General features: G+C 42.4%; 1 protein-coding gene across 2 annotated transcripts in view; it reads left to right on the top strand.

Moving 5' to 3' along the window:
• Nucleotides 1–27635, top strand: part of DISC1 (DISC1 scaffold protein) — a 204249-nt gene that overhangs the window by 5179 nt on the left and 171435 nt on the right. For both annotated transcript variants that reach the window (XR_008238097.1, XM_052806849.1), the window contains exons 2-3: nucleotides 3829–4817; nucleotides 8416–8485. Coding sequence is in view for 1 of the 2 variants with exons in the window: in XM_052806849.1 (XP_052662809.1) it covers nucleotides 3846–4817; nucleotides 8416–8485 (1042 nt within the window). In the remaining variant the exon portion in view is untranslated. The remainder of the gene's footprint in view (nucleotides 1–3828; nucleotides 4818–8415; nucleotides 8486–27635) is intronic.

Here is a 27635-nt window from a genome sequence, read left to right as displayed (position 1 = left end):
GAGAAGTGCTTTGATAGTTGGCTTTGAATATGACCAAGTATCTTTTCCTCTACTCCACAGTTACCACCCACAAATGCTCTGAAGGTGAATTTGTTGTTCTAATAAAAATCAACTGTGTGTAATATAGGCGTATTTGGATAGTCAAGCTCTCTTTAAAACTGCATATATAATTTCTCAGTTACTTTCAGGGAGAACTTAATGAGCTTGGAAGCACTTTGTGTTATGTGTTTAAAGCAGGGGTGGGTAGGTAACTGCTTCAGAGTTTCTGCACCTATCTATAAAATCCTAGTGGACTTCACAAAAGTGTAAGGTAGTTACACCTGTATGTCCACAGATGCTACTATAGCATTTGATCAAAAAATTGAACTGCCACTTTTGTGGCTGAAAACAAAGACCGATAATCTAAAATAAATTTGATGACTGTTCTGCTGTCCTTTAGCATCAGACTGGTACAAGAGAATGTGTTCTTTCCATCAGTGGGAAATGCTCTTTGGCTTCACCTCTGCTTTACTTGTTCATCTTACTAGTGCACCTGAGATGTGAACAGCATTTATGGTCATGCCTTGCTTACAGCAATAGACTCTTCCCCCCCACCCATGTTCTGGCTCTGAGCAGTTAGTTTTTATGAAATGCTGGTCATCAGGAAAGATCGTTGTGGTGAAAGAGCTGTTATAATTAAGTTATTTCTGGGCTTTCATAATTTGGATTTGAAGCAATTTGCACATAGTCTGATGTTAGAATATACGTTGCATTGTCTTCTAGGATTGTAACGTATTTTTTAAAAGTTGATTTGTAATATTACAATTGAAAGGCCCTTCTTCCATTTGTGACTTTTTTCTTTTTCTAAGTGCATGTCTCATACAATGCATGACACACTTTAATGTAGGGTTTTTTTAATTACCTTCAGTTGTTTCACAGTATTCCAAGGTACCATTTTGATAGTCTTGTAGTTAATTGCCATCAGTTATTTGATGTGCTTGAAACTGAGGGAATTGTAAGAAAAATTTGAGGCCTGTCTTTTTTTAACAATCTAGCTGAATTGGTTCAATGTAGTTTCTGTATCTGATGTGCCGACAAAGCAAGCTATGGTTGGAAAGCTATGCAGAAAAACAAAGTCCTTGTAGCTAAATTTCAGATGTGATGACAAACAACTGAAAACATTCTAATCTTCAGAAAAGGGACATGGCAGAAGGGTAAACAGTGCACAAACAGTATACCCAAAGCCATGGTAACATCCTGGCTGGATTTTGTGATGGCTGAGGGCACTGTGACTGCTCTCCAGCTGCAGCTGGAGGACAAGCTGTGGCCGCCTCCCTCGTCCTTCGGGGAAGGCAGGCATGGATGTTCACGTTGAGGTGCTGTCCCAGCTCTGTGTCCATCCACTCCTTCTCTGCCTTGTGTTCAGGTGCAGCTACACTGGGACTAAGGACCTGCAGCCCTTTCCTTGTAGCATCCTCTGAATGGCTCGTGGCTGTTGGACTATAATTTTTAGTGTAATTCAGGCAGTGGTGCTGCTCTGGTAGCCAGGTGAGGGACTTGTGCTGCTGGACTCACCAGGAGGCAAACGTGGAGTCCGTAAAGGAGCTGAATGGTAAACCTGTCTAGAAGGTTACCTGCAGATGTTGGGAGGAGTGCAGAGATGCGTGGGTTTTGTGTGGGCTAGTTCAGGATACTGGAATTGTACCACTTTGGCTCCTACAATTTTTAGAATTGTATCCAGTTCATGCGGTGCAAATATCTAACACTTCGGCTGATTGAAACCTTGCTTACATTAGCTTAGTTTAAATTTGGTGTTTAAAGGGCTGTAATTATCTGTCTGCTTTAGAAATTCATAGTGATTTAGTAAGATCAATTTTAAACTGATTTTAATTAAACCAAAGAACCTTTTCCATTTTCACAGATGAGGCCTGTGACTAGCCTTTGTAAATGGCGATAAGTATATCCAGTCTTAGAATGACTTTTTTCTGCATGACTGATTTCTTCTGCTGAAGGCAAATTTAGGCTGTTATTTTGTATATAAACTAAAAGAATTAAATTCTAAAGAACATTTTGTTCAATTTTTGTTCCCTTACTCCAAGAGCGGTTCCTATTTGTTAAGACTTCTATTAAATTACTCCCAATACAGCATTTCACTGTCTTTTTATAGTAGACAGGCTGATGGAGTCGGTGACCTTTTTTATTTCTGATTTCAGTGATGCTTTTTCCTCTGACAAAAGAGAATGTAAGAGACAGCCGGGGTATTCTAATTTATGGTGATAGGAAGTGGAATACAGAAGCTTAACTGTAGTCCCATGGTGACATGTGCCACTATTCCAGTATGTGGAAAATGTATAAATTGCTTTTGTTGAAGGTTATTTGGAGAGAGTGTAGTGAATGTTGGGAAAAGTCTCCTGGGAAGTTTCAGGTCTAATGCTTAAATTTTTGTATAGGATGTCTTTGTAGTAAGGTGTGTATGAGACCTGTGTTAGGAGTTGCTGAGGAGTTTAGATTATGTGCGCATCTGTCAGCGTAAAAATTGACAAAGGGTTGTGATTAGAGATGAATGTTAAATATATTGCATGTAAAGAAAAAAAAATCTCAAACTTGTGTTTTTGGAAGATCTCTGTGTGGGTGATGACAATATTTGTAACACCTGAGATTCTGGCAATTGATTCTGTTTCAGTGAGTAGAGGGCAGCTAATTGAGGGCATAATTCAGCTAGTCACTAGATCCCTTTGAAGGGTGATTCTGGCAAATAGGTCTGGTCAATATGTTTTTGTGTTACAAAATGGATGATGGTGCAGAGCTTGTATTCCCACTGATTCTGTGCAGGACAGACGAATGGAATACCTTTTGACTAGCAGTAAATCCATAAGAAACTGAAAGTAGTCACCACGTAATCTTTCACCCATATTTTTTTTTTTATAGAAATGTACAGAAAACAGACAAGATACCACATTCTTATCTGTCACTTTTAATGTTTGTTGAGGTTTATATCTTGGTTCTTTCTATTCTGCTCTGCAAACAACAAATTTCATCTATGTAAGTAAGGTATATGTGGGGAAATTGAGCTATTGAGCAGAGGCCCTTTCTTAATGGTATTAATACTGCTGTAATGATACTAAGCATATGGTGGCAATAGTTTTCTGGGACTGATGGTCCTGCATGCAAAACTTTTCCTTTCACTTTACGTTTTGGACAATAGGTAGTACAGCAAATCTAAATGACAGCTTATAAAATATCTCATTAGACTGACATCTGCAGCCACAGAGTGTTACAGAGTCACGTCTGTTCTGGAAGCAGAGTCTGAATCACTTGCTCATACTAATAAAACATGGATATGAACACAAGAAACTGGACATGAGCAACAACAGATCATGCACAAAATTTCTTTGCGAGTATGGTTGTCATCTTTTTTATGCAGATTCAGTCCTATCCTAGACATGCTTGTAAGTCTGAAAATCATTCTGGATCAGAGAGACTTAAACAAGGTCTGTGCTTTAGCATGCTGCTAAGCAAATTGAGAATGAAGCAGCACAGAGCGGTGCTATGAATAGGGAAGATGATATGATTCATCGTACCCAGGTTTGTGTCCTGATGGATGTGATTATGTTAGTGAGTTCACTTAAAAGCAGGTGCAAACTCTTTAGAAAGTGACTGAATACACACAGCCTTCTCCAGCAACACCTTTTCTTCTCTGTCTGCAGTATGGTCACTGTCTGTCTTTTGTTGAAATGGAAAGTGATGCGCTGTTTGAAATTCCTGAAACAATTATTTTCAGATGCTACAATATGTTAAGCCTAGAAAACTGCAGAAACACTTTAATGACTTTTTTTCCCCCTCCCCCAGATGGTCAGGAGCACTTAATGCCTGCAGGCTCTCTTCGTAAAAAGAAGCTGGCAAAAAGACCTGGATACATGAGGCCAGAAGTTCAGCGACAGATAGAGTTTCAGTCCCTGGGTGCCTGCAAACCTTTCAGCCCAGAAGAGCTCAAAAATGGCAGGCAGCACTGTGGAGACTTTGAGAACTGCTCTCTATGCAGACCATGCCAAAGTAACTTTGAATTCTTACGCTGTAGTGCAGCAAGTAGTGCCATAGCTCCTGCTAACGGGGTAACAACATTGGCCACTACTGGAAAAACGTCAGGATGCTGCAAAAATCTTTCATGTTGCAAGAGTCCACAGTCCGAAAACGAAGTGATAGCTGTTTACCCTGCTGCAGCAACAAGCAAAGGAGGTGTTTCTGCTGTGTGCTGTACACGGCAGAAAAGCCACAATGCTAAAGTGAGCAAGCCCCCGAACATGTATACTTTGGATCAGACAGAAGTGAATAACAACTGTGAATATCAGAACAGAGATGTTGTTTCTCGTTCTGTTGGTGCACACGATAGCTTTAGTTCAAGTTTCAGCTTCATACAGCTTTCCCTGAACTCGGCCTCTGGAGTAAGTGATGCTGAAGGCAAGTCAACTGTCGAGGAAGCTGAGTATGTTCTGCATCCCAGCACCACAGGAAATCTGCATAAGCCAGAAGAGATGTCACGAACTTGTGAGCACTTGGGAGCTTTGCATTGCTTCTCCAGGCCCAGTGAGGATTTGGAGTACGAAAATGAGACCACAGCAAATGATAAACTACAGGACTGCGAGACGGTCTCTCTCTCGGATACAGATGCAACATTTTCATATTCTACAGATTCCTCGGATGCAGCATCTGCTGGCTCTTCTGTCACCTCAGGCTATGAAAGTAGCTTTACTGTTAGTGACCATAACTGGGATACTTTGATGAAAAAATATGAACCAGTACTACAGGACTGCCTGCTTGGCAACCGCAGTACATTAAAGGTTAGTAATCTCACTTCATCTTTGATTCCTCTCCCTGGCCCTCACATCATTTGCATTGATAGTGCCTAAGTCAAAGTTGATGTAGGAGTTGGGATATTAATGGCTTTTGCAACATTTGTTCATAGAGGTTTACAGTAGCACTCTGCATGATAAAAGTGAGAAAACCAGTTCCACTTTCTTTTTGGTTCTTTAAAAAAAGGTGATGTTGTTGCAGTACCCTATTCCTATGTTCTGCTGAAACTGTGATCCTCTCATTTCTAATATGTCATACAGTTTCTGAATTCAATAAATACCATTTTCTTTCACAGGTGGCTGTTTTGTCTGCAGTTTGCAGTATATGTAGTACAAAATTTGGGGGTGGTAAGAACTCTTTTTCTTGAAGCACCATGATTTAACTACACTAAACTTTGTAATTGGAAATGTATAAGTTTAGCCAAAAATTTCTTGGAGTGAGGCACCTGTATGACAGCAGTCTGTAATCTAATAGATGGGTACTTTCCCTGCATGAAGAAAAATGGGGGTCAAGTCCCTGCTCTGACTCCAACTGGGAATTGAACTTTTTTTTTTGACTTCCACCCCAGAGGAGTACTGGGCTGTTGAGTCAGGAGTCTTTCTTTTTGCACTGTGTATACCCACATGTATACCTAGTACATATACAGGCATTCTCATTCACTGTGTTCTTCGTGGGAGAGGGATGGGGAAACTTCAAGAAGGATCAGTTATGTTTTGTTATACAGTTTTTGGGATGGTGGGGTGGGCATCGGAGGGAAACCATTCTGAGCTTACCTGCAATAAGGAGCCAAATACTGGCTTTATTGTGCATGCAGGAAGCAGTAATCCAGAGATTAATGTGGACATGATGGATTTCACAAATTTGTTCAAGGTGCACTAAGTGGCTGGTGGGGTTTTTCTGGTGTGGTGGTGGGGTGTTTTTGGTGTGGGTTGGTTTTGTGTTTGTTTTTTGTTTTTTTTTTTTTAGTGTCTCACTAGTGCCCTGAGTTTCTGCGATGCCTTTCAGAAACCCAGGTTCTTGTGACTTCTCAGCTCAGACGTACCTGCTGAGATGCACTGTACTGTCTTTAGGCCTGATGAAGCAACCTGCTCTGGGGAGACTTTGCACAACCTGCTGTCTGGGTAAGACAGAAGGTTGAGAAACTTTTATTTGTACTTTAGTCTCCATGACATCTGACTTCGGCTTACGATGCTTTCTAATACTTACTTTTCATAGAGGATGCATGTAGGACTCAAACTAGGTTTTCTAATTTACAGACTTCACACACATTGACATGGAGCAGTTTCTTTGGCTTCATGCCTGGAATGACAATGTGCCCATGGTCTGGGATGGTTTGGGAAATTAATTTGCTGCAAATTTGGGAATATATAACATAATCAAAATAAGAAATTATTCTTCTGTCTTTTCAGTATGCTTATTTGATAGGCACAGAAGAAACATTGCTATCTTTAATTTCTGTATTCATTAATTCATTGAATGGAGAATTGGGAATTTGTGCCCTCAGATGTCTTTGCCCTTGGTTAGCCAGTGTGGATGTTTAATTCCAAGCACCTTCCTATTGTAATGATAATGAGCAAGTCTCAAACTTTTCAGAAGGGAACAAAGGCAACTGTAGTCAACAACAGGAGACAATACCAAAGTTGTTAAAATTATGCTTTTTCTGTACTTATTAAAAAAAAAAAAAGTGGTCATCACATGGTACAGATTTAGGACATGCCACGCTGAAGCAGCTCTCTGATTAGTTGAGCTCCAAGCATCTTACCAGCCTGCAAATAGAAAGCACTTTACTGTGACAGCATCAGTCAGTTTGCCGTGGGCATGCCTGGGCTGTGGTACCCAAGCGGACTTTAAATGACCTGCCACTGTGGGCTCATGATGGAGTAAACACTGCAAACAGCAGCAAAGCTGTATTCTCAGTATAGATGGTTGTTATACATCATATATATGAAAAAAGTGTCATTTGAATCATTCCTACTGCAGGCTTCTTTAAAACTCTATCAAAAGTATGGCATAAAATGCAGAAAATAATTTATGGTGAGGATTCAGAGCTCCTCCCTTCAATATGTTACGCATTCCTTACCAGCCTCAGAGAAAAAAGATTGGAGTTTCAGGATGTGAAAAACAAAATAAAATAAAACCTTGAGGAAAAGGGAGTATGTACAATGTTGTTTGGGTGTGGCTTTGGTTTATTTATTTTTTTTCCCCTCTGGGGCATCCTATAGCCTATTATTAATCAAGCATTTTTTTGATTCTTTTCTGGCTTTATTTTTTTTAGTTCTTTTCTGACTAGTCCACTTTCACATACCATGTTTAGAAGGGATGCCATTAATTTAGATGTCTTGCCTAATTTGTGTGTCGATTGTGTAGTCACGATAACTGAGTGTTTCTATTAAGTTGTTGACTGGCTGTACCTATTTTTCTCTATGCAATTTAGAATTTAAATGTAGGGATTTAAATATGAAAGAGTTTCAGGGAGGAGCAAGATCTTTTATAAATGCAGAATGTCTAAAGTATGCATTTTCTTGTGTTAGAAAATGCTTTCTCAAGCACTTTCAGGCTTTGGGCTATGAGAATACATGCTGCTGCTTTTTTCAGGCTTACCTTTTTCAGTGCTGATAACAGCTTGTTTGGTACAGGTCATGTATAAATTTAATAAGAAGAAAACACTTTTCAGTCTTGTAACTGTAGCCATGTTAGGCTGTGGCTGGCATGGCAATGAGGAGAGGACTGCCTACCTTCTAACCAAATTCTTCTAACAGTAAAAACTTGTAATAGCCTTTGAATACATACCTAGCCTTACAATTTTTTAGTAAATTTAGAACTTTGGTCCAGACCCTTCATGTTAACAAAGAGAAGCAGTAACTTTAGAAATAAAACTTTATTACGGTAAGAGTTTCTTTTTTGGTGTGAAAGGGCACTCTGTATGTAGAATAGGTATTGGTGTTTTTCTTTTTTCCCCCATCTAGCATTTGCAGTGTGAACATTTCTGAAAATGCAAACATCAATGTTATGCAGATAAGCCTAAATTATATTTTAATGAACCTTCACTGGCTGCATATGAACACAGTTTTCTGTGCCATAACATAAGTATACCTGTTCCAAAATATTCATACTGTATTTCTCTTTTTACTTACAGAAGAAAATGTGGTTTGCATATGGAAATTCTGGATTTGTTCTGTGCAAAACTCATGTAGGCAAAAAATTGTTAGAATGGGCTCAAGAACACCCTGTTGAGTACAATGTGATCAGAAGTAGGTGTCATGCTGACAGAATCCTCTAATAATCCTTACTTTGATTTATTCAAAGGGTGAAAAATATCCTATGATCATGTGATCTCTTTTGCTTTTCAAGAAACAGTTTGTTATCTCTGTATGTGTTTGGACTAAAGCTGAGCGTCGTTCAAGTAGCTGCAGTTCAGCTGGCTTCCAAATAGGTCTGTCCACTTAATTAATGTTTGGTTTCACTCTCAAAATCGGACCATTCTAGCAATGTAGTAATCTATTAAATTTTTATTATGTGGAGGTTAATAGTCTAAATATTTTTAAATGCAACTTCTTCATAATTAACTTTTTTCTCTTTGCATAGATAAAATCCTTGATCTTACGGCTTCAGAGGCTTCAGGAAAAAGCAATAGAGGAAGATGACTATGATAGAGGTGAGAGTTGCTCCCCCCTACCCCCTGCTGGATCATACTGCTTTTTTTTTTCCCCTTCCTTCCCCCTCCTTCCTCTATTAATTTTATTTTTTATTCACTACATAGTGGTGGGTAGGTGTGGAAGACTAGTTCAATGAACTGCATTGTTTATTCTGTCGTATGGCAGGAAACAAATTAGAGAAAGAAGTAGGTCAGCAGCAGGTAGCAACAGTTTTTATTTTCTTGAGCCACATCACCATGTGGGAAGGTTGAAATCCAAATATCCACCATCTGGATCAGCTGTTTTGAAGCAGCATGACTTTAAAAAATGCAGAAATGAATGAAAGCTTTGAAAGGAGAAAGGACAGGCACTGGCTGCTGAGAGGGTGTGATTTGTTGCTTGCCACATTTAGTCATGACACTACAGCAGGGCTCAAACACAGAAATGAGCTCAGTAGCTATTATAAAAGTGAATGATACTGTCCTGTGGGATTAACTTGATGTCCACTGAGTTTAATCAAAACCAGCTAGAGAATATGGTAATGATACAGCTGCTAGCAAATATCTGTATTTGAATAATGCTTTTCCTTTGAAACGCCTTGGCACTTCTGATAAGCTCTGTGTGTGTGCGCGTGTTAATAGACGCTCTAATTATTAACACACATCTCTGGTTTCTTATTGTTTCCTGTTATGGTAGTCTGTGTTCAGGTACTCATATTTTGATAGTATTGAGGTTCTAGATTAAATTCTTCCTGCTAGATCTGTCTTCAGTCGGGAAGCCCTGCAAACGTTCCAGTAAAATCTGCATGGGTACTTCAGAGAATAAGGCTGGAAAAAGATAGTTCCTTTCCTGCCACATTTTTATTCACAGCTTTTAGGGGTCGGTGAGCATCAGACTTATGGTTTGCCTTTCAAAGTTAATGTGTGAAGCTTTGCAGTTGTACTGTGGCTCTGTTTCCATGCCCCCAAAGGTGTCCCCCAAGACGATTAAAATGTGTTTTAATAGTGTCTGGGGAGTAGGTATGTAGCCCTTTTGCGAGAGTGGTTCTGTTGGCCTCTTAAAGGCTTGCCTATATATAGGAGAAGTCTGCTACTGTCACAAGTCATTCTTTTAGGGTGGCATCTCCCAGTGGGGAGACCCTTTAGGTATGTTAAAAGCTGAGGATGTTGTAGATATTCATGGGTTTAATCTCTGTCAAATAGACATTATTGATGTGTATGCTTTACATGTGTAACACTCATAACTCTTCTTTTTTAAGTGCCTGTGTGTTGAGTTCCCAGTTGGAGACTTCCTGACAGCTGTGTACTCAGTGTGCGTGGTTCCCACAGATTTCAGCTGGGATTCTCTGGGCAGTCAGCCACTCCAACAGCAGTACTTTAGTATATCAGGTGTGACATCTGCATGTGATGCCACATAGTTGTTGACCACAGTGGAAAATGATGACTTGTCTAACCTTGCACAGAAAGCTCTTCTGTAGTTTTCCTGGGTGCTAGTCTTGTATCTTCAAAACAGGACCATCTTTCTGTTGACCATTTTATCAATTAACTAGGGTGGAAACTGAAAAGGGTATTGGGCAGGTAGCACAGAGGGTGGTTTGCAGAGTCTTGCCTTAATTCCCGTCAGAAAAATGGTCTGGCTGAAATGTAATTTCACCAGGTGTTGTGGGCACAGCTTACAGAGAGCAAAAGTGGCAGCGGTACAAAGGTGGAGAGGAGCATCCACAGGTGAGATTTCTGTTTTCTGTGCTAAGTCTGGCATATACAGGCAGAAAACATTTGCCCTGATATGGGACTAGATACGGAGGTGCTTGAGACACTTTGCCTTGGGTTCTTCCATCCCTTTGAAAACTGGAACTCCATCTTCGAACACGTGTTTTCAGAAAATGCTATGCTCCGTGCATGCACATGACCATGCATCCTTAATTTTATCAATTCCTAATTTCTGAGTCCTTGACCCACTTTCTGTCATACTGGTTTTTGCTCCTCTTCTAATACAACTGTCAGCTGGGGTTTTTTTGTGACTACTTCTCATTATTTTCATGGTATCTGAACTGGCTTCCTTAGGTTTTTTTGTGAAACATGGGCAGCGTATCTCCAGGGAAAGACTCGCATGGAGAAGGTGCAGTGCTGCAAGAAGAATTAGAGCTGTGACCTCCCTCCTCCTCTTGTAGTGGCAAGCTTTCCATCTTTGCTTTTAGAGCTACTTCGCTGCTCCTGGTGGAGAACAAAGTCTTGCCTGGTGTGAAGTGAAGTTTGAAAGCTTATTAAAGAGCTTACAGATTGGCCTGGTACCAATTTCTGTTCAAGTGAAATCTGTAATTAGCCTTCTTTAAAGGGATCTTATTGCCAAATATTGCTAGCAGGGAATGGAACTGCTAAATGTGCAGAGCTGTGATGTGGGGCATAAATGGAAATAGATTATCAGGGAGTGGGAGAAACTGACATGATGTATGCAGAGGGCTGAGGACATTTTAACTATAATGCTAAAAGACAATTACTGTCCCTGTAATTTGGGGGACTTCTTTGAGTATAGCGAGTCCTCTGTTAAGAGCAGAACTGTTTTGAAATGGAGATTGTGGTAGTGCTGTGTGTGGTGATAGCACAGGTCTTGCTGATTTGGGAGTGCTGCAGGGGAAGGGGAGATCTAGTATGGTGTGAGTAGCTGCAAAATGCCCTGTGTGTGGAAGAGGTGAGTAGGGGGAAAGGAGACCAGGTGGAGGAGGGATATGGGTGGCTATACCCCCAAATGGAAAACTAAATTGTCATTAAATACGTTCTCGTGTGTAACTATGTTATCGCTTCAGTGGTGGAGGCTCTGCTCCAGCTTCAACTGTAGACAAGAACTCAAGAGATTTTTCTGACTTCGGCTCTCAAGAGCCATCCAGTCTTGCAGGAGAGGGCTCAGTTTTTAACAGCAGTTCAGTGGGAGGGGAGATGTGTTAGCACTTAAAACTCCTCAAAGTGCTCAGGACTGGTTTCTGCTGTCTGGCACTGCAAACTTAGCAACTTAAGGAAAGGCAAGCATCTACTGATGTGGCTTCTTTCCTGCTCTCCAGAGCTTTTTGAAAGCTCCCATAGCTTATAGTAACTTTTGAAACTGAACCGCAAGTACAGTGGTGCCCCTACAGAGAGGGGAAAGTGATGCACTGTAGTTCTGGTTGTGCCAACAAGACTAAGAAATGGCACAGAAATAAGGCAAGTTTTTCCCACTACAAAGCCATGAACAAATACCTTGTTGCAAACAGGTCAGGAATAAGGATATGTTTGGTTTTCCCCCTTTGCAAAAACACAGAACAGATGCTTGTTGCTTGGGTCTGTTAGAGAACATGTGTGTTTTCCAGGTTCATGTTAATGAATTAGCATTTATTTCCTGAACAGGTCATGACTTTTTTTTTTTTTTAAAGGAATATTTGGAACCACAAGCCTCCATTGTTGTTTAGGAGATAAGTGAATGCCTGTTTAAATCTTCAGATTGTTTCTTCCTAGTTTTTCCTTTCTTTAGATGAATCTATTTGCTCCCTTCCTCTCCTTGCGCTTGGGAGGTGCACAGCAGAAATGGCTCTTGCCATTGCTTGTTTACCTCTGCTGTTTCTTCTTAAAGACCTGCCTTGGCATGGTTAGGGTGTCGGTGTGGAAGAGCTTCAACTGATCATTCAAGCAACTCGGTTTCTTCCGACACTTTCTGGCAGTGCCATGTGTATGGGGGGGAGGTATGTTCTGAGGGTGTTGGGGGGCTGCTTGGGGCAGAGGCTGCCCTCCTGTCCCATGTTCGTGCTCATCTGCTAGAGGTCACTGAGGAAGGTGCTGCGAGACCTGCAGGCTGCTCTCTTTTCATACTGTAGCCACCATGGGTTGTTTCAAATGCAGATGTTCCTCTGCTGTGAAACATTTGTGTGAAATGCATATTCAGTGAGACAAATCTCCTTCTCCGTCCTGGTTTATTTTTAAATAGGAATCATTAGGAGATTTTATTGCTTGTTCTGCGTTTGTAGGTGATGAAATATAAGCAAGTAGCTTATTTTTTCTGTATTTACTTGTGGTTTCCTCTTGATGGCCACATTACTGTATATTTTCAAAGCAGGTACAGTACCATGGGAATATGCTAACAGTGTTTTGCCTTGCGTAGCATATAGTAAAAATTGGTCTGTTCTCCAAGGATCACTTGGAGTGTTGTCATGGCTCATTATTCATGATGGAGCTTGACAGCTCCAAGGTTAAACACACTGCTGAATGCAGGAGGTAAAAAAAAAAAAAAAAGCAGCATATTTTTGCATCTGTGGGAGTTGTGCTTGCAGTGGAAGCAAGTGTATTTTGCTCAGTACAGATTTGTTGCCCAAACATTTAAAAACCCTTTTCCTGTTCTTTGCTTCTTGAACTCCTCAACCTCGCCTGGTGCAAGGGGCAAATGGATTGGTAACTACGTGTCAGCACTGAGTCTTGCTGCTGAACTCCACTACTGGTTCACGTGCAGTCTTGCTCTGCAGAAACTTACTTCTGAGTAACTACTGGTTTTTTTTCTTTTTTTTTTTTTTTTTTTTTCTTTTTAATTCTTGTATGCAGGAATGTGAGTGTACGGATTCACTGCTGGCAACTGGTAGGGAATGGTAACTTCCCTGTGCAATCAAACTATATTCAGAGTTAGGGTTCTCCAGTGAAGGTCATTGAGTAGATCAGAGCGACTCCTCATCAGTCCAATATGGCAGCTAGAATACAGAAACATTTCTTCTTGTTATGGCAAAACCTATCCTATCTCGGCAATGAAAATTCATGCTGTAGATACATTTGTGAGCCTCATCATGTGAGCCTTCAGTTATTTTAGTTGAGGTCTCAAAGTTTGACCTATATAAATTGGTGAGCTACCATGGAATTGCGCACTGTGCGCTCTGCAGAAAAAGTGTTTGTGTGTTGTTTTCTTTTTTCTGTTTGTGCTCTTAGAGACCTCTTCATACCAACTGTCCTTTCCATGTCTTAGGATCTGCAGGGCATCAAGGACAGAACCCTGTGCTGTGTAGGAGTTGGAGTCTCATTTCACACATGTGGTTAATGGAAAAAGTGTAGGGAGGGAAAGGGAAGACTTTGCAGCAGTTAGCCTCCCATACGTTTACACTAGAAGAGGTGCTGTTGCTCACTTGAACCAGCTATTTGATTTAAGGCAACAGCAGAGAGGGAAAGCAATAGAGTATGATGTTAAGTAGTGTCTGGGTTGAAAATGTAATTTGTTAAATGGTATTCAGAGGGAGGTCTTGCCCACTTCTTATGGTGGTACTTGCAAATGCTGAATTATGCAATAACCCCAAACTCCTGGCCAGATGTATAGTTGCTTGGTCCTCCCAAATTTTTTTGTAGTTTAAACTGGAAAAATATTTTTCCAGTTTAAAGTGTTATTTCTAGTCATAGCTCTTAAACATTTGAACCAATCTGATCTTCAAGCAGGTGAGTGGTGTGTTTTGGGTTTTTTGTTTTTTTGTTTTTTCTTTTCTGGAAGAGCTATTTGCAGGTGAGGGTTGGATAGAATCCCTGCTTTACTGTACTTCTATTATCTTGAACTAAAATGCTTGCCTGACAGATGGTTGTCATAACAGGACGCAGAAATGAAGGCAAGTTAGCTTCTTTCTGAGGAAGGACAGTGAATTTGAGAGAAGCTATATCTGGAAATAACTCTCTGTCGTGGTTTAACCCCAGCCAGCAACTAAACACCACGCAGCCGCTCACTCACTCCCCCCCACCCAGTGGGATGGGGGAGAAAATCGGGAGAAGAAGCAAAACCCGTGGGTTGAGATAAGAACGGTTTAATAGAACAGAAAAGAAGAAACTAATAATGATAATGATAACACTAATAAAATGACAACAGCAATAATGAAAGGATTGGAATGTACAAATGATACGCAGTGCAATTGCTCACCACCCGCCGACCGACACCCAGCCAGTCCCCCGAGCGGCGAATCCCTGCCCCCCACTTCCCCGTTTCTGTACTGGATGGGACGTCACATGGTATGGAATACACCGTTGGCCAGTTTGGGTCAGGTGCCCTGGCTGTGTCCTGTGCCAACTTCTTGTGCCCCTCCAGCTTTCTCACTGGCTGGGCATGAGAAGCTGAAAAATCCTTGACATTAGTCTAAACACTACTGAGCAACAACTGAAAACATCAGTGTTATCAACATTCTTCGCTCTGAACTCAAAACATAGCACTGTACCAGCTACTAGGAAGACAGTTAACTCTATCCCAGCTGAAACCAGGACAGTATCCACCCCTTATTCTATACCATTGACGTCATGCACAGTTCCCATACCTTTAGTTACATCCTGATCAATCATCACTTTTCCATCCCTTTAAGACATATGAGCAATGATATATATATATATGTATACACACACAGAGATATCATTCCTTTAGTTCATGGGTCATGTTCATAAAATGTTCATTGAGTTCATTTAGTTTCCGACTCTGGGCTCCATCTGTCATACCAGTCTTTCTGGGCAGGAGGGATGGTGCAAAGTCCTCTCAGTCGGTGGAGCAGAATTGGGCTTCAGTGCAGTGTGACAAGCAGGTGACATTTGGCGCAGCAGGAGGATGGTGTGCACCGTTGGATTGTTGCATGCTGGAGTCAGTTCTGGTTCCATCACTACTGCGCTTTGCTCAGTTTTATCACAGTTCTTTTCTTGCTTGATCTAAGTGATTCTTACTATAGTACTATGGATATAGCACATAATTATAGTAAGGATAATATACAGTAGCAGGGTTATATAGCAACTAATATACAGTTTAATTCTGGCTGTTCTCACCTAAAACTAAATCCCCTTGAGGCACACATCGGACTTCCCCATCTTTTCGCATCACCCACCAAGTGCACCCAGGCCCTTGAGCAAAAGCAATCCCACGAATGGGTTTACCTTTGCCTGAGGCAGGAGTAACCCAGACTGTCTTCCCTAACATATTTTTTATGTGCACTACAGGGACTTTATCCCCTTCTACAGTATGTAAAAATTCCGACTGGGCAGGGCCACCCCGATTGGCAGATCCTCTGGTGTTGACTAACCAGGTGGCTTTTGCTAAATGTGTATCCCAATGTTTGAAAGTTCCACCCCCCATTGCTCTCAATGTAGTCTTTAACAGTCCATTGTATCGCTCAATTTTCCCAGAGGCTGGTGCATGATAGGGGATATGATACACCCACTCAATGCCATGCTCTTTGGCCCAGGTGTCTATGAGGTTGTTTCGGAAATGAGTCCCGTTGTCTGACTCAATTCGTTCTGGGGTGCCATGTCGCCACAAGACTTGCTTTTCTAGGCCCAGGATAGTGTTCCGGGCGGTGGCATGGGGCACAGAATATGTTTCCAGCCATCCAGTGGTTGCTTCCACCATCGTGAGCACATAGCGCTTGCCTTGGCGAGTTTGTGGGAGTGTGATATAGTCAATCTGCCAGGCTTCTCCATATTTATATTTCAGCCATCGCCCTCCATACCACAGGGGCTTTAACCGCTTGGCTTGCTTAATTGCAGCACATGTTTCACATTCATGGATAACCTGTGCAATAGTGTCCATGGTCAAGTCCACCCCTCGGTCACGAGCCCATCTATATGTTGCATCTCTTCCCTGATGGCCTGAAGCATCATGGGCCCACCGAGCCATAAATAGCTCACCCTTATGTTGCCAGTCCAGGTCCACCTGAGCCACTTCAATCTTGGCAGCCTGATCCACCTGTTGGTTGTTTTGATGTTCTTCAGTGGCCCGACTCTTGGGTATGTGAGCATCTACGTGACGTACTTTTACAACCAGATTCTCTAGCCGGGATGCAATATCTTGCCACAGTGCGGCAGCCCAGATGGGTTTACCTCTGCGCTGCCAGTTGCTCTGCTTCCATTGCTGTAGCCAGCCCCACAGGGCATTTGCCACCATCCATGAGTCAGTATAGAGATAGAGCACTGGCCACTTTTCTCTTTCAGCAATATCTAATGCTAGCTGGATGGCTTTCACCTCTGCAAACTGACTCGATTCACCTTCTCCTTCAGCAGTTTCTGCAACTTGTCGTGTAGGACTCCATACGGCAGCTTTCCACCTCCGATGCTTTCCCACGATGCGACAGGATCCGTCAGTGAACAGGGCATATTGCCTCTCATTTTCTGGCAGTTTATTATACAGCGGGGCCTCTTCAGCACGTGCCACCTCCTCCTCTGGCGACATTCCAAAATCTTTGCCTTCTGGCCAGTCCGTGATCACTTCCAAAATTCCTGGGCGACTGGGGTTTCCTATGCGAGCCCGTTGTGTGATCAGTGCAATCCACTTACTCCACGTGGCATCAGTCGCGTGATGTGTAGAGGAGACCCTCCCTTTGAACATCCAGCCCAGCACTGGCAGTCGGGGTGCTAAGAGGAGCTGTGTTTCAGTACCAACAACTTCTGAGGCAGCTTGAACTCCTTCATATGCTGCCAATATCTCCTTTTCAGTTGGAGTATAGCGAGCCTCGGATCCTCTGTATCCCCGACTCCAAAACCCCAGGGGTTGGCCTCGGGTCTCCCCAGGTGCTTTCTGCCAGAGGCTCCAGGTAGGGCCATTCTCCCCAGCTGCAGTATAGAGCACATTTTTAACATCTTGTCCTGTCCGGACTGGTCCAAGGGCTACTGCGTGAACAATCTCCCGTTTAATTTGTTCAAAGGCTTGTTGTTGCTCAGGGCCCCATTGAAAATCATTCTTCTTTCGGGTCACTTGATAGAGAGGGCTTACAATCAGACTGTAATTTGGAATATGCATTCTCCAAAACCCCACGACACCTAAGAAGGCCTGTGTTTCCTTTTTATTAGTTGGTGGAGACATAGCTGCTATTTTGTTAATCACATCCATTGGGATCTGACGACGCCCATCTTGCCATTTTATTCCTAAAAACTGGATCTCCCGTGCAGGTCCCTTGACCTTACCTTCTTTTATGGCAAAACCGGCTTTCAGAAGGATTTGGATTATTTTCTTCCCTTTCTCAAAGACTTCTTCTGCCGTGTTGCCCCATACGATGATGTCATCAATGTATTGCAGGTGTTCCGGAGCTTCACCTTTTTCCAGTGCAGTCTGGATTAGTCCATGGCAAATGGTGGGGCTGTGTTTCCACCCCTGGGGCAGTCGATTCCAAGTGTACTGGACACCCCTCCAAGTAAAGGCAAATTGTGGACGACACTCTGCTGCCAGAGGGATTGAGAAAAACGCATTAGCAATGTCAATTGTAGCATACCACTTGGCTGCCTTTGACTCTAGTTCGTATTGAAGTTCTAGCATATCTGGAACGGCAGCACTCAGCGGTGGCGTAACTTCATTCAGGCCGCGATAGTCAACTGTTAGTCTCCACTCCCCATTAGACTTTCGCACGGGCCATATGGGACTATTAAAAGGTGAGCGAGTTTTGCTGATCACTCCTTGGCTCTCCAGTTGGCGAATCAACTTGTGGATGGGAATCAGAGAGTCTCAGTTGGTGCGATATTGCCGCCGGTGCACCGTCGTGGTAGCAATTGGTACTTGTTGTTCTTCAACCCTCAGCAACCCCACAATCGAAGGGTCTTGAGAGAGACCAGGCAGGGTAGACAGCTGTTCCGTGCCCTCCGTCTCCAAGGCAGCTATACCAAAAGCCCATCGATACCCCTTTGGGTCCTTAAAATACCCTCTCCTGAGATAGTCTATGCCAAGGATGCACGGAGCCTCTGGACCAGTCACAATGGGGTGTTTCTGCCATTCATTCCCAGTTAGGCTTACTTCAGCTTCCAATACAGTTAACTCTTGGGATCCCCCTGTCACACCAGAAATAGAAATGGGTTCTGCCCCTTCATAACTTGATGGCATTAAAGTACACTGTGCGCCGGTGTCTACTAGAGCCTTATACTCCTGTGGGTCTAACGTGCCAGGCCATCGAATCCACACAGTCCAATAGACCCGGTTATCCCTTTCCTCCACCTGGCTGGAGGCAGGGCCCCTCTAATTCTGGTCAGAGTATCCAGTATTCACTTCTCGTAAAATTGGCTCAGAAGTCCCTTCAAGAGGATCAGAAATAAGATCAGCCCTTCTACTCTGTTTGGAAACCGGAGCGGCATTTTTCCTGGTAGAATCCCCTTTTGTGGTGTTTTTTCCTCGCAGCTCACGTACCCGTGCATTTAGGACCGAGGTAGGTTTTCCATCCCATTTCCTCATGTCCTCTCCATGATCACATAAGTAAAACCACAGGGCACCTCGTGGTGTGTACCTTCTATATTCTTTCTCTTGGGCAGAGGAGCGCTCACTCCTAATAGCTGAGACATTGGTCCTTACAGGTGGGCAACAGGACATCTCCTCTTTGAATTGCTGGAAATCCTCGGACAGCTTCTCCACAGCCGAAATGCAGGCTTGTAGGGAGGAGGAGAGATTTTCTTCGTATTGACGGAGTTGGCGAGCCACTTCATCCACTGTCGGTGCCTCTTCGTCTTTCCAGGTCATTATTGCCAGTGAGTTGGCATAGGACGATGGTGCGCTCCGTACAAACTTCCGCCACATGGGTCGTGTGCATTGGACTTCGTCTGGATCTTTGGGTAATTGTGGGTTGTCCGGATCATGATGAATTGTCTCTAGCACAGCTAATTCCCTCAGATATTGGATACCTTTTTCCATGGTTGTCCACTTGCTTGATTGACATATAACATCTTCCTTAAAGGGGTACCTTTCCTTCACACTTGACAGGAGTCGCCTCCAGAGGCTGATGGCTTGTGTCCCTCTTCCAATTGCCTTGTCAATGCCACCTTCCCTGGCAAGCGATCCCAGCTGCTTGGCTTCCCTACCTTCTAATTCCAAGCTATTAGCCCCATTGTCCCAGCATCGGAGGAGCCAGGTGATAATATGCTCACCTATACGGCGGCCAAAATCTTTTCGCATATCCCGCAGCTCACTCAAGGATAGGGACCGGGTTATTACCTCTGGTTCTGCCTCTTCCTCCTGTTCCCGTGATGACCCTGGTTCGCCTTCATCCTTCGCTAAGCGAACTGATTTTTTTGTATATTTCTTTTTCTGTACGGGGGCAACTGATACTGGTGCAGGTTGGTCCACTGGTTCAGTTGCAGTACCGCTCGCCGGGTCTTGGATAACCGCAGTGTCTGTTGCCAAGGTTTGGGTAGCTGCTGTGCTCGTTGCTGGGGCTGGAGGGACCCCAGTGCCCGTTGCCGAGGTTTGGGTAGCTGCCGTGCTCATTGCCGAGGCTGGAGGGGCTGCAGGGCCTGTCGCTGAGGTTTGGATAGCCACAGTGCTCATCGTTTTGTTGTTAGGTCCAGAGACCTTCTCTTCCCCTTGAGGGTACTGAGTGGTGTCGAACAGGGCTCGATAGGCATGGGCCAGGCCCCAGCACGTTGCAGTAATTTGTATCTCTCTGGAGCTGCCGGGGTGACAGCATACCTTTTCCAAATATTTTACTAGTTCTTCTGGATTCTGCACTTGTTCAGGGGTGAATTTCCAAAACACTGGAGGTGCCCACTTTTCTAGGTACTTGCCCATACTACCCCACACACCCTGCCACTCATAATTATCCAGCCTTGGGGCAGATCTCTGGGTGATTTTCTTAAATAGTTGTTTAACCTTAAATGAGAGCTGAACCACATTCAGAAGCATGCTAATTCCTAGCAGTAGGGCTAGGACCGTGCTGGTCCCAACATCCCAAGAGTATTCAAATTTTTCAAAATTCTCAAACACCATTGTAACTGGACTGAAGGAGAAAGGAGAGGGGAAGAAAGGTATCCCACCCATAGACTGGTTTTCCAAGGAGGAAAGGTAAATGGTATAATTATTAATAGTTTCCCACAGATGGCTTCCACAGTATAAAGGTGACAATGCTGGGTGCAAGTACCGGATTAATCCCACAGCCGACGACTTTATCATACCATAAACCAGTGTTATACAATACATCAAAGCGAAAACCTTAATCCACCTCCCACGGATGATAAGCAGCAGAAGAGGGACTACATACAGCAAGCGAGGTGATACATAACAGAACTTTAAAAACCAGAGCAACAACTCTAAGAACACATAAATCAACATAATGACCAGCAACTATTAGACCGATATAATGAATGCTTATAACAAATTTGTTTTAACAAGCTCTGGTCAGGTTTGTCGTTATCTCAACCCTTCGTGCCCCACGTTGGGCGCCAAAAAGGACTGTCGTGGTTTAACCCCAGCCAGCAACTAAACACCACGCAGCCGCTCACTCACTCCCCCCCACCCAGTGGGATGGGGGAGAAAATCGGGAGAAGAAGCAAAACCCGTGGGTTGAGATAAGAACGGTTTAATAGAACAGAAAAGAAGAAACTAATAATGATAATGATAACACTAATAAAATGACAACAGCAATAATGAAAGGATTGGAATGTACAAATGATACGCAGTGCAATTGCTCACCACCCGCCGACCGACACCCAGCCAGTCCCCCGAGCGGCGAATCCCTGCCCCCCACTTCCCCGTTTCTGTACTGGATGGGACGTCACATGGTATGGAATACACCGTTGGCCAGTTTGGGTCAGGTGCCCTGGCTGTGTCCTGTGCCAACTTCTTGTGCCCCTCCAGCTTTCTCACTGGCTGGGCATGAGAAGCTGAAAAATCCTTGACATTAGTCTAAACACTACTGAGCAACAACTGAAAACATCAGTGTTATCAACATTCTTCGCTCTGAACTCAAAACATAGCACTGTACCAGCTACTAGGAAGACAGTTAACTCTATCCCAGCTGAAACCAGGACACTCTCAAAGAACATGTTACTTTGGATTATACTTGTTTCAGGATGGCACATACCTGTGGAAGTAAAGTCCTTCAACCTAGCTGTATATTGAGTGAAGCCCTATCCGAGGCTACTGATTAAATAAAGGGTGGTGGATGCTGGAGGAGCAGAGCTTCTGTAATGCAGCAGACTTACTATGAGCTTGTAACTTGCAGTTACAGGCCATTAAGTTGGAAATGGTTTTGGGGTGGATGGGACAAATAGGGCTTTCTGTTGTGCTGTACTGTCAGAGCCTTGTTCCATCACAAGCTTGTAGAAGCTTCCTGAAATCTGTGGGTAAGTCTCTTTGGGTTTCATTTGTCATTTTTATAACTTTCCAGTAAAGCTATTAAGACGACAGGGGGAAGGGCTTGCATAAATTCTCAAAACCAACACTTCCTTGCATGGATCTTGTTAATCTTGTCTTTCTCTGACAAACTCAAATAACCTCCACGAAAGGGTTTGGTGGTTAAGGAAGTAAGTGCTTATATGAAGTATGAATTAGACTTAATTTTCCTTGCAACAAAACAGAGGCGGCACAAGCCTTGCAACTCTTTCAGCTCATCTGTGTTTCTCCGAGACAGAAGTCTGAAATGAAAAGATAAAACTCTTTTTGTCCATATCCATTTATTGTTTGGTGCTAGCTGAAACTGTGGGCCAAGATGCTGCTGTTCAAATGCTTGGTCTTGGCTTCTGTCTACTAGCAGCAGTAATGACGTCACTGTTCCTTTTTATGTGGTTGATGTTGGGCTTATCGAGTTGCTATTGATTTTATTTTATTTTTCTTTTTTTTTGTTATCACAAAATTGGGACTGGAGTTGAGCCAGTCACAATTTAAAGGTATGAAACTCCTTATCTCACTGTCAGGTAGACAGCTGGAAAACTGTCAGGCTTTTTTTTTTTTTTTTTTTTTTTTTTTTTTTTAAATAGTGAAAGAATATAGTAATGGCTAATGTTTATGAGAGGGAGGTCTGGTATACATTTCTGGGTACTTTTGCTTGTTGTGTTTACTTATTACATGTGTAGGAACATTACATCTTCAGCAACTTCTTGAAACGCTTCTGATGTGAATCCTCATTTTAGCCCAGTTGTTCAGTTTCCATCACTTCAAGGTATGTCTTTTGAGGTAGAACAGGATCTTGCTGTTGGTCTGCTTATGCCCACACGTCGCAAAGCAGTCATGTTTTCTGCATCTTTAATTCCTTAGCCAATATTGGAAAGGAAGCTGCTGTAGTCATGCAGTATCTCGCTTAGACTGTGCAGCCTAAATATTTTTAGGAAGCGGTAGTATTTTGTAGGATTCTGCTATGCTCTCTTATTTTAATCTTGGCCGGCATGAAGAGGTTCAGCTACATCTTGTGTTTCTGAAAGCTGCCTGACAAAAAGAAAATTGCTGAAGTTTTGGCATACCATGTGCTTGGAAGCTTTCTCTACTCCCGGCCATCTGCTGTCTAAAACTGACACTGCGGGCTGCTACTCCTATGATAGTTGGGCTCTATTTCTCAGTCCATGATGCAGCCAAGCTGTTCCCAGACAGCCTGGCTAGTCTTTTACAAACAAACAAGCCATGAAAAAATCCGAACAAAATAAGCAATTATGGATAATTTAAGAGCTTACTTGCTGAATTGCAGTTTGAAGCATAGAGCTCTGATGGGTGTAACTTGGGAGAAGTGTTGATGTGCTATCTGGACAGTACCCACTGAGTGAGTGACACGGCTCTCCTGCTACTCAGCCCATCTGCTTACTTTGCACTTGCAAAATCATGCAGCCCAATGTTATATTCAGACAGGCTTATCTTTCCCTTGCTCTTTAGAAGTATTAACTCCAGATAAGAAAATTCTTTCATTTGCAATGTGACCACTGGAGACAGTATGACTATTAATTCAACCAACAACTAGAAATTAATTTTGCTGCCCTTGTCTTACACTTAGGATATAAACATTTTAAGGGATTGGGGGGACACCTGCTCTTTTTAATTATTGTCTGCTTAATAAATGAGTGGACATGGACAGAAACTTCTAGATGGCATGGTAATGTAACTTCTGTGTAATTGGGGATTAAAAAGATGCTGAATGACTGTGACTACCATTTGAAAGCAAACATGAAAGTCTTCCAGTGTGAGTCCTCTGTGGGGAACTGATAATGCTCCTTGCTGATTGCTGGGTGGTGTCTGGTCGAATTCCTTAATATAGGATGCTTTTATTGGAGATCTCCGCAGACCTTCCATCGTTTGCCAAACTCCTCTGCAAAGTGGGACTGCCTCAAGTCAATTAACTTCTTTCTCCTGAGGTTTCCCTCATGTCCTCCTTGTCCATGTGCCCAGACCCCACTGCCCATGCTGGCATGTGTTCATAGTTCTGCAGGCGCGTCTGCCCTCTCTGATGCTTCCCCGCCTTGCTTTTGGCATATGCAAACTTTTGTGTGTTCTTTTCTTATCCTTAGCCCATGGAAGGTAAAAGTAGCAAATGTGCTGTTTTATGGACAACTTTAGTCCTCTTAGGACAGTGATAGGGTTGTGGCAATGAGCCTTAATCAAAAAGGTGGAGAAGGGAAATTTCAAATTCCTAGCACTCTTATACAATAACATGCTTTGGAGAGAGAGTTACTGAGTCTGTAGGAAATGCTGACAGTGGGAGCATCCAAACTGATGCCAGGTAATGTGAGTTTTAAACTTCTGCTGTGACACCATCCTACCAGTCTAATACTAGTCAGGATTCCTGGTAGGTTTTAATTTGAGGAGTGGGAAGTGATTGGGTCATCTCCATGCTCACTGAGATTTTAAAGCATGGAAAAGTAGACAAAATTAATGAGTTGGATTGGTTTGATGTATGGTAAAGTTGAAAAAAAGCAAAGTGAGGTGCTGTAAATCAGAGGCATAATTCAGACATGATGTTGGAACCAAATACAAATAAAGATGTACAGCCTTTTTGATTAGGTCATTGCAGAATGTACTGTTCATCTGACTTATTTGTGGGTGTTCATTCATGCACGCCTCTGGCATTCCCAAGTGCCTCTGTATGTCTCCCTGCTAATGATAGCTTACTGGAGAAATAGCATCTTGGAGAAAAGACTTTAATGTTTGCGTTGCTAGAAGCTCTCCAGGGTTCATTCAACTTCTTGAGAAGCTGTGTCAGTGGAAGCAAAGAGCAAAACCAGTTTGGTTTGATAAGTGCCATGGCACCACACGAAGCATCTGTTGCATCGCACCAAAGTGTCAGGGACAGTGTTGCAGATTGGAGTGCCTTGGATAATAGTCTCAATAATAAGACCTGCTTCTAAGTGAGTGGGTCTCTCTTGGTTTTATTTTTTTCATGATGTGCTGTACTTGAAATATTTCTATGCTGTCCTAATATCCAACCCTAAACTTGGAATAGGTGCAGCTGACCTAAGGTCTAGAATTGCAATACCTAAATTTCAGACAGTCTTGTTTCCAACAGGTTTCTGCTTCGGCCTGAAGAAACTTTCAAAAGGCACGTTGCAAGGAGGTACTAACTGAAAAGCCGATGTACCTGAGGCATACTGAGTGAAAGCACGCAGGAGACAGAGGCTTGAATTTGATGTGCATAACAGTACAACTTCAGTACTTAATAAGCACTCTTGAATAAATGTGTCTTACAACATTTTTGTCTACCTGTAGGATTTCAGTTGTGCAAAAGATGTTGGAAATTTTTCTTTGTTTTTTCCTCTTGTGAGGCAGTCAGATAAGATTAGTCTTGAACTACAGGCACAGGTGTTGACTTTCTGGAGTTAAATACACTGATTTCTCAGGGTGGTATTTTGCAGGGCCATTATGACTTCCAGACAAGGTTTGTCACAGGGAAATATCTTTAGGAGTCTGACCATAATCAGACAAGCTTTTGGACACACCAGCTTGAGGAAGGGCTTGTATACCTGAAAGTTTGTTGTATTGTTCCAACTTAACTAGTTGCCCTGGCTGAGTAGTTAGCAGGACGAGCCTTGTGCTACCTATTTCATGGTATTGTGGTAAAATGCATTATAAGCAATGGTGTGGTATTGTGATGTATGTGAGGGGAAAAGCCAGTTCTAGCTTTGCTTTACAAAATGGTAGTCTCCATGCTTATCCTTGGAACTTCACAGTGAGAATATGACAGTTGCTTCTCTAAAAATGTCATCTTGGTACTTTGCAGTAGTCAATAATATCAAGTAAGTTACAAGTTTTACCTGCTTCATTACATCTGAATAACCAAGACAACGTGTAGATAACTAAAATCACTAACTAGGAAGGGTTTCTTTTTATGAAAGAGAAATACTGATTATGTATTAGAAAACTGGAAATTCAAAAGCAAGCAGTTTTGAATTTCCCATTATGCATACCAAAACCAGTAAAAGAAATGTTGCTGGAATTAAAAATATTTTGAGACTTCTGCATGAATTATCATTAGCAAAGTTCTTGGGTGTAGCAAGTATTGGGGAAACTATTTTTTCAGTTTTGTTTTCAGCTAGCAGGTGTCTTGGAAAACACTTTTTAAAGATAAAGCTAGTTGTTTAGTAGTAAGACTGTTTAAATTTGAAAAACTAAAATGAAAACATTTGTAGATTAAGAGTACATGATTTGGCTGCTGGATTTCTTCTGAAAGCACAAGTGGAAAAGGTGGTATCACTCAATGGTGTGACTTTTTCATCTTTAGTTTTCCTTACAGAGGTGAGGATCAGCCATGCAGTCACACCAATGATCTGTTACTTTTAGAATTGTACATCTTTTGAAATGAATCATGGCATCAGAAAAAGGCATATGATTAGGGGTGTGAATATCAGCCTCATTTTTGAACTTAATTCTATTTCATCTATTTATGGAGTAAATTATTTTTAGTCCTAAGAGTTTTACAGTTTTAAAGTAAAGTATGGTTAAAGAACCCCCAGACAATACAACCTTTAAGTGAATTTTTCTTGTGTTGTCAAATGCATATGAAATGCTGTGGTGTTTTTTTTAGTAAAGGAAATGTTAAAGGTGGTTCACTATTTTTGTATTTTACCAATGAAACCTTCCTCTCTTCATGTCTGATTCTCCTGTGTTTATGGCTTGAGATAAAAATTTCAGTAATAGGTAATTAATTTTTCAGGAAAAATGCAAGGCAACCCTCTAAACATGTACAGACAGTACTGTGTTATCCACTGAGGATGTACTCCCAAACAGTTTGTCATTTAGCAATGTGATGGATAGCAAAACATTTTTTTTTTTCCCCCATAAAAATTAATATACGGGGGGCTTTTGACATACAGTATAAATTCACAGGGTCAGTGTAGGTGATATGGCGGATAGAGTTGCAGAAAGAGGACCATCAGCCTCATTGGGTAGAGGAGATGCTTGCTTTCTGGAATGGATTGCTGTTCTGAAAGTTCTCTTCTGCTTCAACTGCGAGACTGCACACCCAGCATTGCGCTTTTCTGTCCTTCACCCTTGATTGGCTTTATTCTGAATCATTTCAGAAAGGTCATGAAAATGTAACTGTTCAGAAGGAGGCAACAAGAATGTTTCCAGTAGAAGACTTGCATAAAGCCTTCAGTCTCAGGTGAAGCAGTTGAGAGCTTTAAGAATGGCAATCTTTTCCAAAAAGCCAGCACTTCTTTCAGCTGACCATACTGATGTTCCCATTGTGCCTCTCCATCTTCCGTATCATATATACAGTCCCGGTGAACTTCAATAGTATGTGTTCAGCTCCATGCATGCTTCCCCCTTCATTACATCAGTTCTTAGGGGAAAAAATTGTTTTGTTGTCTGCTCACCAGAGCCATTTCATCTGAGACTGATGGCAGCTTGCGGAGCAGGATATTAAATGATTGCTGATGGAATGCTAAAGTAATGGAGAGAAATGGCAGAGGCAGTAGGGTCTTGCAATGCAACATAAACCATGTTTGGTTTCCTCTGAATAATCTTACAAACTGCCTATCAATGCACGGTCTTCTCAATCTATATTTGTTGGCTATGGCACTGCGTTGAGTGGTTTGCTCATGCTTTGGTTCGGCCTGGCGTTGAGCAAACTTGGGGTAGATTTGAGTATTAAGGCCCTCGTTAAAAAAGAGAGGAGAGGGGGTCTGGGTGAGAGCTATATGTCTGTGGACATGTGTGCACTGGAGGAGATGGCAGGATTTGAGTGTCTCAAGATTATGGGAGGGGAGGAAATTCTTTAGCCAGGAAGCATGGTTTAACATTAAATCTATGGATGGAGTGAAGTCCTATATATAGCTTACCACTGGATGGGTGTGGCAACTTATTTCCATCTCTAAATGAGGTCTAAATTATGAGAAGATGTCACAGCTAGGCTTCAGGAAGGGGAGGGATGATGCTGAGTTGTAGGAAATAATCAGTACAGTTGGATTTTGTGGAGGCGAAGAAGAGTTCAAGAAGCTTTAAGACTGCAATGAATCAGGCCTGCACACTGGGATGTATGTGACTTCCTATTTG

This window comes from Harpia harpyja, chromosome 13 (assembly GCF_026419915.1).
Source record: "Harpia harpyja isolate bHarHar1 chromosome 13, bHarHar1 primary haplotype, whole genome shotgun sequence".
Taxonomy (NCBI): Eukaryota; Metazoa; Chordata; class Aves; order Accipitriformes; family Accipitridae; genus Harpia; species Harpia harpyja.
The sequence above is the reverse complement of the archived record's forward strand: the minus strand, read 5'-3'. Positions and strand labels throughout refer to the sequence as shown.